Genomic DNA, 13,600 nt, shown 5'->3' with positions numbered 1-13,600 from the left:
ACCACCATCAAATAATTTGGCCACCAGTTCACTAGAAAATAGAAAAAAAATAGAATAAAATGCTTCTCAATCTAAAAGTTGTTTAAATCATAAAGAATCTAATAAAATTTATTTAGATGTCTCATTGAATTGCACTATTTTATTACATTTACTCTTGATCTGTAAACACTTGTAGGACACACTAACTAGCATGTCAGCATTTGAAAACTTACACTCCATGTTGTCTCTGTACCAGACTCACTGGCAGAGTCTGCTTGCTGTGCTTTCTCTTTGGAATGCCTCTGTTTATCCTTTGGTTTTGTTATTTGTTTTGTCTTTTCAGATGAACTTCTATTCATAGGCTGTGGAGATGGCTCAGCCCCAGAGCCTGAGTAGAAAATGCTGAGTGTGGTAGCATGCACTCACAGTCTCAGCACTGGAGAGGTAGACACAGGTGGATTCCCTGAGCTCATAAGCTGGCTAGCCTAGCCTGCTTAGCAGGGCCTGTGAGAGTCCCTGTCTCAAGAAAAGGTGGAGGCAGGTAGTGCCTGACAAACAATACTTGTCCTCTGGCCTCCTTACTACTGTCTGTCTGTTTTCTGTCTATCTATCTATCTATCTATCTATCTATCTATCTATCTATCTATCTATCTATCTATCTATCTCCTCCCCACCACATGCTTCCATACATGTGAAAATACGTTCACATATATACACATGCATTCCTATGCATAGGAATACACATATACTTGGGGGAGAGGATCTTGCTCATTCCTTATGTGGCAGTGGTATCTTTGTCTAATGTAGATAGAATTAGTCCTTGCTTCTGGGGGGCATCATGCCATGTTGATTAACTCATTTAGTGGCTCCTCCCTTGACACTAGTATAATTTATGTTTCTTTCATTAGCCTAGGTGTTTCCTGAGGATAGCACAGGCTTTTTTTTTTTTTCTCTCCAATCTCTTAGCAGAGACTGACAAGGAACATGTATGTTTTTAATATGAACAGGATGTTTTATATGCCAAAGGTGGGCTTAGGTAGTTAGCATTTCTTTCAAATATAGCAAGATACTCCCCTCCTCAACACAGGTCCCTCACTCTATTGGCCAGCTTCTCTGGAAGGCCTACTTTTGGCAGGAGCCTAGAAAGGCTGGTAGGGATTGAGAGAACAGAATGGGGCACTGTTCTACAGTTGGGCTGCACAGCTCACAGTCGCTGGCCCTGGGCTCTGGGCATGCTCAGTAGATGTGTGGCCTCCTGAGAAATCTCTGTGGTGCAGGACATTCGTGTCTCTAGATCATCATGTAATTAAGACTCAGATCCACATCTGACTCCTCACTGCTCTTGGCACAGGGAGGTGGTGTAAAGGTCTAGTGCTCATTACTCTGAACAAGACTTACCAACCTGAATTCCCAAAGTCCCAACAGGGGGATAACTTCACCATGACAAAAAACAGTGTCTAATTGCAGGTGCAGAAGAGAAGCATGGGGAAAACAAACAATAATTTGCAGGCTTTAATGAGTAGGCTGCCATGCATCTCATTGCCAAAGAGGACAGGACTTCTTAAAGTGACCCGAAGCTTGCCAGAAAGACATGGCTTGTTGCTTTCTGTCTCTCTGTCTATTCTCAGGCTGCTCTTTGCATTGTTCCTTCACAAGTTCAATCAGTATTTTACCGCCACAGACCCAGGAGGCATGGGGTCTGCACTACGGCTTCCTTCATTTTCATAGTTGAAACTCTATGCACTAATTAGGATTTATAGATTTGTGTAGTCTTATAGTTCATACAGTTACCAACTTATTCATTTGAAGTTCTCAGTGGCTACAGTATGAGTAGAATTTTTTTTTTTTAAACCAGATGAGAAACCTGAGACTCGGCTGTTACATTGTTTGCTTGGCATACCACGAAAGCTGGGCCTCTCAGAGGGGTCTTATGTCTCCATGCATAGCTGGAGCTGAGTGGGCCATACCGGAAGTCTTGCCTCATTGCATTACCCAGCCATGCAGCCTCATTGAAGATGGACACAGTTGTTATGTAGCTGTATGTTTCTTCGACATAGCCATGGTATGCATGCCGGGTTCAGTGGGTCCATGGAGGACAAGTGTTGAGGACAAATCCTGTCACCACTAAGAGCAGAAGACTCTAATGTGACAAGAAGCAAATCGTAGAAGTGACCTAAGGCACACTTAGTTTAACTTCCGTATTGTATCCACGGGGAAATTTAGATCAACAAACTGAAAGCATTTAATTTAATTCAGGAGAATGTATTGTTATTAACCAGAATGCCTGGTTTCCAATTCATTTCTGTATTAATCACTTGTTGGTCATTTTCAATTTTCTTAGTATATCTTTTGTTTCTTAGAACACCTTTGATGCCACACGCATTACCTTATATTCCCAATTATGCTCACCAAGTCACACACTGGATTCCTGTTAGAACCAAACATCATTAAAGTGTTCAGTTTACCTGATGTTTTCCCAGAGAGGGAACAAAAAGTGAACTCCTAACTGGTATTGATTGAATAAACACAAAGGTTGAGGCCGACAGGGACACATTCAGAAATGGTCCTTCCACAGACATCATTCTTCATCTTTAACTTCAGACGAGAGCAGGCGTGTTCAGGGTGGTATAGCCATAGACCATCTTTAACTTCAGTTATGTTGTTTCCAGCCTTGCCTCAGTCTCTACCACCAGAGACCGCATTCTCTGTTTTTTTCTCTGTTTTATGAAATAATTAGAGCTGTAAATATTTTAAGATAATTTTCATCCAGCACTAGAGATGAAAGGCTGGCAATACTGGAGAAACCAGTCTGTTGCCATAGGCGCCACCGCAATGGAAAAGCTGTAAATATTTGTATCAGCTGATGTACAGAAATACACATGTGCTATACCAAGGAATGTGATGACTTAATTATATTAAATGTTTAAAAGTGAGGACCACTTATGGTTTACATTTTTTTTTAAAGAAATGCTTATTGCTTGAGGTTTTTGCTATTTTGCTTTGTACTAGAGACGTGAGTTTGGCTGGGCCTGTCTGTGGTGAAGGGTCAGTAATTGTGAGGGTCCCATTCTCTCATGGTTTTGCTCTCATTTGTAGTTCTTTTCAGATGAACTTGACCAGAATTTCAAAATCTAGGCACTGCTGACAGATACTTGACATCCAGAAATGAGAAGCCTTCCAGATCCCAATTATGACATCAGGAGACTTAGAGTATTGCTTCGTACTGCAGAAATGAGCTTTGCTGGACTATAACCACAAACTCTCGGGCATCTTTCAGGAAGGCGCTGTATGTTGAAGAAGGAGAACGAATTCACTTTTTAACATGTCTGGGGTTTCTAACCATAATTGGTTTTAATATTTACTAACACATGACATACTGTTTCAAAGTATTATGGTTCTGACCCGAGGAAGAAGAACAGCATAGTTATTACCCAGAAACAACCCCATTCCAAATGCTAATTTCAATATTTATGACACGGGCATTTATGCACTTACTTATAGAAGGTATTTTAACAACTTGCAAGTGTGCGTTTTTATAAACAAAATAAAAAAGCGAATAATTATTTCATCTTGTCTTGCAGAACCCCAGCTGAAAGGGATTGTGACAAGGTTATTCAGCCAGCAGGGATATTTCCTGCAGATGCATCCAGATGGTACCATTGATGGGACCAAGGACGAAAACAGCGACTACAGTAAGGAACACCAGCTACTTGCAATGCAGTGTAAATTGAATATGTGGTCCAGCAGCACAGCCACGGTGCTGCTTTGTGGATTATTTGATGATTAGGGAGCTAGTCTTCCCCCGTTATCCTTCTTGCAGCATTATTATCTCATTCTCTACAGAAAATAAAGCACTATATCAGAGGAGCTATGTATTCAATGAGAAGGTAGGATGCTGGAAAGTTTCCAGTAGTCATTAGAAGAAAATGTCTTCTCAATGGATTTTTTTTTTTTGGGTCAGGGAGCTAAACACTCATTGAAATAATACAGAACAGACCTTCCAGCATAAGGTAATATTTAAATCTTGGACCCAAGTGATGAACAAATTATAATTCTCAGAGAGTATATTGTTTGGTGGAAAACATTACTTCTACAGGCAAGTGCTGAACATGTATGTATATGTCCTTTCATTTTGGTTAAGGACAAAATTTGAATATCATCATGATGAATCACAGTATATATAATAGGAATGAGTTAATAAAGACTGGTAGCTCTAATATGGACTATTGGTGAAATTATTAAGGCCACTCCACGAAGTTAAAAGGGAGGTTTATTTAGTGGCATAACTTACAAATGAAGGGATAGGTAGGTTTCAGGGTCTGGGAAAGACATAGCGCAGTCCGGCAGTGTTCTCTGGAGAACTCTGGTCTACCTCCAGCATCCAGGGTCCAGGAACTAAGAGAGCCAGCGCATCCGGATCTCGGGTCTTCAGGGTCCTCTCTTGGCTCCACCTTGTAGGCATGACAGTTACCTAAGCCTCAATGGGGGTTGGAACTTCTAGATCAAAGCTGGAATGGCTACCCACTACAGTGGACTTTAAAAACAGATTTGAAATAAAAGTTGCAAATATTAAAGATTATTTAAAAAAAAAACAAAACTCCCAGAAATGGTTGTTAAGCATTAGAGTCGACAAGTTCAAGAAGGAAATACAGTTCATAAAGACACGAGAGAATGTATTTGTACTTTGGAAACAGCTAATACACATGCTTCAGAAGTGAGAATAACTGCTCTCATAATTTTCAAGTTCCCCACAATCATACAGGTGTCTCTGGGTAAATTCTTAGTGCTACAGTTACTCAGGGTGCCATATTGTTTTTATAATTTTGTCCATGTTTACTGCTAGATCTGTAGTGTTAGATGTACAAGGAATGGACCCGGTGTGGTGGGTGCATGAGTATAATTGAGCTTTAAAGAGAACATGTAGGAAGGGCAAAAGTTCAGCGTTATCTTAGGCTTTCTACTGCCTTTAAGGGCAGCCTGAGCTACATGAGGTTTTGCCTCAAAAGAGAAAGGGAAACAATCAGAGACACAGAGTCAATGTCCACAAAATACCCATCCAATGGTTTGTGATTCTGATGAAAGTGATTTTGTCAGACTGAAAGCCCCTCACGCTTCAAAAGGTAATTTAGGAAACCAGATATTTTATGGTGCTGTAACTCTTAAATTAACAATAGCGTTTGAGGCAAGATTTAAAATTCTTAAAGTATTGAGACTTTCCTGTCCACCTCTTTTGAATTTTCTTTGTTTACTTAATACTATACATCACAAAATATGAATTACGGTAAAGAAAAGATCTTGTTATGTAGAATCACATTCCACTTTTCTCTCAGTTTGTGGCCAAGTAGTTGATTGCTTTATTGTGGTTTGCACTGTTAATTTGTGTTTCTATGAATGCATTCTCTAAGTGGTTCAAGTTTTCAATTCAGGCGAGAAGAATGGAGAGCCCATACTCCCCGTATATGACTGTCATCCATTGCATCTGCGCCTGAATGTCTGATTAGGAGGGCCACACTTACAAACTGGAGCAGAGAACTACAGAGCTGTGTCGCTCATGTTAATTGTGAGCTATCGCTGGACCTCAGTTTCATGTTTTACACGCGAAGTGACTGGAGAGAATAATGGTAGCAGCGTTTCCTGTCAACAGCACCCACAGGGAGTTTTGTAAATGGAAAAATTAGTGGCACAATTTATACCACTCATCTCGAGCCCCTGGGCATAGGGAGGGAGTTAGAGGGAGTGACAGGACTCAGAGAGGTAGAGGAGTACTTCAAAATATTGTCTTCTGGATGAGAAGACCATGATAAACATGAACGCATAGCAGCCATGACCACAAGAGGGACACACCAAAAGGACAGAGAAGTAAGAGGGGGACCAGTTTGGAAGAAAAAGGGGATCAGAAGGAGAAGGGGGATACTTCATTGTATACAACTACGAAAGCATCCAAAAATACTTAAATGAAAAATTATAAACTGATGAAGACTCCATCTCTAAGCAAGCCAAACAGCCATTCTCTGGTCTACAGGATGCTGCCTGAACTCAGGCAGCTGTGTAATACTTTCTACCCAGAGGAGAGTGGGTCACAAAAAGTGGTGGGTCCAAGCACACAAATCCTTCACTGTTGCCAGAAAATAACTGGAAGTGATTTACTCTGAGGCTAGGTCCATCCCATGCCTGAATCCATGCCTATCTACAAATCCATACATGTATGCACATATACTTCAGGCATACAGCAAAAACACGTAGCACCAGAATGCCTGATACATATGCAGCACACACATTGAGGATAACCAATAATGTGTTCTATCAAATGCTTATACAACTGATTCGAACTCAGAAATCAATACCATTGTTTTTAAGTTAAGATGATCTACTATGAATACTTTTAACAAATTATTATCAAAATAACTTAGGTGTGCAAAATCTAAAGATTAATATAAGTTCATTTGGATATCAGTATAAAAGCTAATTTGAAATTTCAACACATTTATATCTTTTGTTCAAGAAGAAATTCTGCTTCCCTTGGTTATCAGGCATAATAAATCCCCCAAATTTGACTTCGCTTATTTAAAAATGATCTACTCTGAATAGGTGAGACAGTTGATTGGCTTGATCTGTTTGGGAGGCATCTAGGCAGTGGTACCAGGTCCTGGGCTCATTGCATGAGTTAGCTGTTTGAAACCTGGGACTTATGCAGGGATGCTTGGCTCAATCTGGGAGGAGGGGACTGGACCTGCCTGGACTGAGTCTATCAGGTCAATCCCAGTCCTCGGGGGGAGACCTTGATCTGGAGGAGGTGGGAATGGGAGGTGTGCTGGGGGGAAGGGGAGGGGGGCAGGAAGGGAGAGAACAAGGGAATCTGTGGCTATTATGTAGAACTGAATAGTATTGTAAAATAAATAATAATAATAAAAATTCAAAAAAAAGTATATCAGGAAATAAAAAAAATAAAAATAAAAATGATCTACTATAGCCATATATTGGGTTTTGAATGAGTGGATTTACTCAGCATATAGCAATCTGTAAAAGTAAAAGTAAAAATAGCAAGTGATATAGCTATAGTTATATAGATAGATGAAAACAGATATACATATATACATATGTATATAGCAAAATACCATCAAAACATCCAGCAGGAATCAATTGGGAAGGCCTTCCTCATTGGGATAATCAGATTGGGTTTTAGAAAGAGTAAGTCTATGGCATAGCCAAGGTCACCTTGGGTGAGACTTCCAAATGAAAGAGGAAAAAAAAAGTAGGGAGGGATACATGTTGGTGAGTGGGGATATGGGAGTAGTTAGGGAGAGAAATTGAGGTTAGAGATATCATATTTCTTTGTCTACCTCTGTGAGAGTTTCAATAATAAAGTAAGAAAAAAGCCACTAAAAAGAACAAATAGTAACAATAGAAACAGAGAGAGAGAGAGATGACATCATCAAATCAGTAGCCCACAATATCCCACAGAAACTGGGAAGTTGAAACAGTAAACTTGAGTTCTGGATTGAGTTTTCCCTCCATGGACGGACTGCCCAAGAGTGAACTGGTTTTTCTTTCCCATTATAGGAGATTTTACAATATGGGCCAAACAATAGTAACTTCTGTTGGAGATGGTTCACCTTCCAGGTCTCCTCAAGGGGACATGATGCCCACACTCTTGGATGGCCTTGTTCTCTCTCTTCCCTCTCAGAATTAGGAGGGGGCAGCTTATTCCAGCAAGAGGACTTGCAGGACACTTTGAGGTCAACATGCTTGGGCTTTGAGCTTGGGGAACAATCTCCCATCTAGAGCCAGCTTCTCAGTGAGCTCAAACAACACTGACAGTTTACCAACATAATGTACATCACACGTACAGTTTTAAAAATAACCATTTTTGTTTATATGCTTAAACCACTCTTCATAATTTTGGTATCTATTGAACTTTTTTTTTATAAGTCAGAGCATTATCATGTACATGTTACATTCTATCATCAATTTTATTATGGTTATGAGGTTTGTATAGGTAATACACTTAATTGCTTTTTCTAAGTCATGTATGTATTAAGGATGCTCCATAATGCCATGGTGTATGGATCGTGCCTTAAACACATTGGGCTTTGGGCGATATTTTAGATCTAAACTAGTATCCATTTTATTCTTACTTTTAAGTTCTGTTGCCATGTAGCATATATGTTTTGTTATCTCTCTCTCTCTCTCTCTCTCTCTCTCTCTCTCTCTCTCTCTCTCTCTCTCTCTCCCTATTTATTTATCTATCTATCATCTATCTATCTATCTATCTATCTATCTATCTATCTATCTATCTATCTATCTATCTATCTATCTATCTATATATCATTCACCAGAATGTAAGCTCCTATGTGAAGAAGTTTGTTTTGATCTTTTATTGTATTTGCAATGGTCTATCATGCATAGTAGACAATTTCTAGGAATTGGGTGGTTGGATGGGTCTTCTTGTAAACAGGTTTTCCAGTAGTTCGCTAAATACTTCCCACTTACATAATGTTTACCTTCTACTTGTTTAAAGTTTTATTTTATTATTTTGTGTGTATGGGTGTTTTGCCTGCACGTATGTCTGTGAACCACATGTGTGCAACGTCCCCAGAAGCCAAACAAAGGTGGTGAATTCCTTGGGAGTGCAGTTACAGATAATTGTGAGCACTATCTGGGTGCTGGGGATGGAATCCAGATCTTTTGGAAGAGCAGCCAGCGCTCTTAACCACTGAGCCATCACTCCAGCCAGCCCTACCTTTGGATTTTTAAATAATTCTGGGCTTTAGAAAAATTAGAGTAGTAGAGCCAACACCTTTTTTTTCACTGAGTTTTCTCTAATACCATTGTTTCACAGAAAAGCAGAACAATTATCAAAACCCAGAAGACAGACATGCTTAAAATGCTATATACTGGGTTACAACATTTGTTCATCAATTACTGAACTTTCTCCTGACCCTCTCCTACCATATATATTAATAAAATGAATATTAATTATTCATTTTTAAATGGAATAATAGTTTTATATTTTTTCCATAAATGGAGATGAAAAAAGGCTAAACACTGCCAGAGAGATATTTAAATTCTTCTCATGTTTTTAATAAAAAAATTATAAGCCTTTCAGTTGTTAACATGCCTTTTCTTTCTCCACTCTGTGTGGGTGGAGAGTAAAAGCAGTTTATTGTTTGAAAAAGAAAAAAAAAAAACTCTTGTTACTATAAGCATCTGCCAGAAATGTTTTGTTTGGTTCACTAGGTCCAAACCAACTTTACCATGGCATCTTCAGAGAACTGATAGACACCTGCTCTTTTGTTCATGAAGAAAAGACTAATTATATATAATTGAGTACAAAGCAAATGGTTATTTCTGCAGTGGCAGATAAGAATCACTACAAATGTAATGATAACAAAAATGCAGGACTGTGTTGGAACACTGCTATAAAAAAAGACAATTGCAGCTTGGAGGGTATTAATAGGAATATTTTACATAAAATTTAATGTCTCATTATTCTGTTCTATATGTTATCATAGGAGATATATTTGAAGAGGTTAAAAAATGCTGGAAAGAAAATGATGATGATATGTAACTAAATGCATTGTTCTAATTTTGCTGAAAAAAAAAAACATGAAGTGCCCTCTGTCTGTGCAGAGGGGCTGCATGCTAAGTTAGTGTCATGGTCAGACTGGTGAGTGGGATCCATGCTGTGCCCACCTGGAGAGAGGGGAGAGGGCCAGGCAAAGCCCTTGGTGTAGTGTGAAGAAGCCAAAGGTCTGAGCAGTCTTGGAGTGAGGTGGCCCCTGGAGTCTCCTTCAGCCCTTTCTTCTCAGCATTATTTTAAGAAGGAAATAAAATCACATGGGGCAGAATTACAAAAGCAGAGGACAGTTTGCAGCTGAGAAACCATGTGGGGGTCAGCAGTGGTAGCCCTGTACCTCGAGGGCTGTGCTGTGTGGTTGGGGTGGGTTATAAACCCGTTCACAGGCACAATCACACAAGGCCCCAGGGACGGGATGGATGGAGATAAAAGCCAACCCACTTGGGACTCACGTCTGCCCACAGACAAGACAAGGATGCAGTGGAAGTTACCAAGCAGCCACGTTGCAGTCCTGGCTGGCGAGTGTCACTGCTCCCTCATCCAACAAAGCCTTCTGGATAAGACTTATTAAGATAAACAATAGATCACTCCCACCCTGACCTCCGCTTTGGAGCATCCAGGAAGAGGGAAACCCAGTTCTCTGAGTCCTTCCCAAATCACCTAACACAGTCAAATTCCAGTCTGTTTATTCCTCTGTCTTCTTGGTCAGACTCTGATGTTTTGCCACGGTGCACATCTTTGGTGCTTGTTGTGGAGTCATTACCCCCAAATTTGTTCAAACATGGATGTGTTTCCGATATTCCTTGAAGGGAAGGCATTGACATCACCAAAGAGATGTTTTTTTCAGGCCACCCTCCCCAACCTGGCCACATTCTAGGTTACTTTTTTCCTTGCTATATGATCTCTCTGGCTGTTCCTCGCTTGCTTTCCCTATCACTCCCCCCGCCCCACCTTATCATCTTTTAAATTCACAATATGTATCTGGCAGATTTTTTTCATATTAATACAAATTTAATTAGAGTGCTTCAGACACTTAACTTGTGGGCTAAAGAGTTGGTCCTGGGGGTAAACATTTGCCGTGAAAGCTGGAAGACCTGTGTTTCCATCCTCAGAACCCGTATGCAAGTGGGAAGCAGCAGCGTGAGCACATGTCTGTAATGCTGGCTAGCCTTACATGACTAACTAGCTGGGGCTACATAGTGAGGCTCAACACATAACACGTATGTGTGTGCGCGAGTGTGTGCGTGCGTGCGTGCGTGCGTGCGTGCGTGTGTGTGTGTGTGTGTGCTGGCTACTTTAAGCCATAAACTTTATTTTTTTTGTTGAGTTAGGTCGAACATTCTTTCATATGCCATATGAACCTTGTATCACTTCTGTGAAAGAGACACTTATCACTTGTACTCTATGTAAATTCAATCTACATAATGTCATCTTTGTTGTGTTGCACAACGTTTTTGCCAAATTTGTTGTCTTTGCACATTTTTGTATTGCCTTTCAATTATATTCTATTTTAAATATGTTTTTTTCTCTTTTCTTCCTATTTTCTTTTTAAAACTACTCATTCCTGCTAAGCCTAGTGGCACAGGGAACCTATACTGGGAAGATGAGGCAGAAGGATCATAATTTTAGGGCCTATCTGTGCTACTAAGTTTAAGACTAACCTGGGCAATTCAGTGAAATCCTGTTTACAAACTTGAAGTCAGAAGAAGGGAAGATCTTGAAGCAGTTGCTTAGCATATGGGAGGCCCTAGGTTCGGTCCTCAGTGACACACACACACACACACACACACACATACACATATGTATGCACACTCACACATATGCATACACACACATACACACATATACACATACATACATACATACTCACACTCATACACATAAATTCTACTCATTCCTAGACTGAAAATTCCATCTCTTGTTTGTTTTAGTAATGAATGTTTCATTTTTTAATGGCTACCACATAATTAATTTGGATCCCTTAATTCCAAGTTTTTAATATTTCATATTCCTGCCAATCATCAATTCAATTATAGTTTATTTGATCTCATAAAATATTAACTTCATTATGATTTTAAGATTAAAAGAAATGTATTTCAGAATGGCCTATATCTGATTTTTAGAAATCTAATTGTAAATGTAAAAAGTTAGTCATCCAGTTATGTTTTCTATACAATACCAAGCATATGATGTTTTGATACCACTAGTCACAAGCATGTAGACACAGCCAAAGGCTCATCCTGCTCAGCTAGGAACAGAAACAAGAACCAAATGGTTGCTTGGGGAAAATTGTCAAGGGAATCATGTATCTAGTTATAAGGACGCAGAGATGCCTCCAAAAGCCATGAGGACATCTACTCTCTCTAACGATGGGTCTTGGAGGCCCAGCCTTTTTACCCCTTTCACCGGCTTGAGCACATTTGTTAGCGTTCTTGACAGGAGAGCTGTGGCATTTCTAATTTTGTTTTCTAAAGTCATCTGTATTTTAAGGCTCTGTCATTATTTCTTGTGAAATTATACCTGTAGGTTGAGTTGAAAGAGGAGGAAGTGGATGCCTTATCCGGCGGGTATCCCCAAGCAAAGCTTTTAGCCCTGCCAAGCAGCACTTTGGCGCATACAGGGCTGTCACTCCTCATGCTGTTTCTTCTCAGTAGCACAATTAGCCGTCGCCCTTCACTTGTGAATTAATTTATTCCACTGGATATATATATATATATATATATATATATATATATATATATATATATATATATATTTTTAGAAAGGAAAAAACTTTGCAGTGTGATTTGGAGACTAGGAAGGTAGCTCTGGTGTTTACTAGAAATGCATATTTTGTAGTTCATGACATGGCCTCCAAATAAGATTTGTGGAAAGCTTTAACCAGACCCATGGATTTCCTTGAATAGTTTAGCACCTGACACAAATCACAAGGAATAACTTGCTTGACTCTTTTAACCCGGGGTTTGTCCCTTTTTGTCTTGATGGGATATTTCTTTTTGATGGGGAGACTCTTGCTCCAATGTGACTGCTTGTTCAGAAGAGGAACCCACGAGATGGTTGAAATTGTGCTCTTGCCAAATTGCTCTCCCACTGTTTATAATGCATTTATAGGTGGGACACGTTGGTTTAGAATCTTTTTAAAACTACGTAACTAAGTGGATTCTTAAAAGCTGGTGGGGACTAAGTTGCCTTTAGTGTTTTCTTGGCTCCATGAGGTAACTAATGTTTGGTCTTGGGTCAGTCACATAAACTTTCTTCCGTTTTTATGAGCTCAGGTTGTACCAGATGAGAGGGACAGATAACCTCATAAACCCTTGATGCTTCCTTTCTTTCCTTTTTGTGCAGAAATAAATGTGTGCTCAGTGCATTTTTTTATTGCTTCCCCTTCTTTCTCTGAGAGGTATATTGTGAGCAGATATGAGGTCATCAATTTGCAAATCATTGCATCGTATTGTTGAGCTGTAGGTAAAGACCCAAAGAGTCTCCTGCATGTTTGTTTCCATCCAGGATCTGGGTTTAACATGACTGTGTGTGCCTTGGGGCCAGTAATTGAAACTTCTCTATGTCTTTAATTCATCCTTTGATTAAATGAGAATATACTGGCCCTTAGATATCAGAGATTTTTGCATCTATTAAATGAGACAATTTACAAAAAGTGTTTCCAACATTACCTAGAACACAGTAATTCTTAATAAAGCTCACTCATTATTGTTAACTTGTCATTAGAGTTAGAGAGCTTGTTTTGTTTGTTTGGATTTTTTTTTTTTGAGGGAGGAGCTTGCAAGCAGCTCATAGACAGTAGCTGTTTAGCAGAAGTAGAATTCTTCACAGTGGCTGCTGTTATACAAAACAATTTGAAGTGTTTACACTGGAGGGTATTGAAATAATTAAGTAAAGTAGTTCAGAAGACATGGAGTCCTCTCACCTGCATCACCATGTGATGATTTTGTAGAAACGTATCTTCCAGCTCAACTCTAGACTGATATGTAAGCAAATGTAAATTAGAGAAATGACGGATGACTTAATAGTGTAAGCAAACCTATG

The 13,600-nt window shown here is 39.5% G+C and overlaps 1 protein-coding gene across 4 annotated transcripts in view; it reads left to right on the top strand.

Annotated features, from left to right (window-relative positions):
• The window catches only part of Fgf12 (fibroblast growth factor 12), a 524,714-nt gene that overhangs the window by 315,914 nt on the left and 195,200 nt on the right, over positions 1-13,600 (top strand). For all 4 annotated transcript variants that reach the window (XM_015993290.3, XM_076548663.1, XM_006974465.4 and 1 more), the window contains one exon: positions 3,561-3,671. In XM_015993290.3, coding sequence (XP_015848776.1) covers positions 3,561-3,671 — 111 coding nt within the window. The remainder of the gene's footprint in view (positions 1-3,560; positions 3,672-13,600) is intronic.

The sequence above is a fragment of the Peromyscus maniculatus genome, chromosome 12, assembly GCF_049852395.1.
Source record: "Peromyscus maniculatus bairdii isolate BWxNUB_F1_BW_parent chromosome 12, HU_Pman_BW_mat_3.1, whole genome shotgun sequence".
Taxonomy (NCBI): domain Eukaryota; kingdom Metazoa; phylum Chordata; class Mammalia; order Rodentia; family Cricetidae; genus Peromyscus; species Peromyscus maniculatus.
This window is presented reverse-complemented; position numbering and strand designations above follow the sequence as displayed.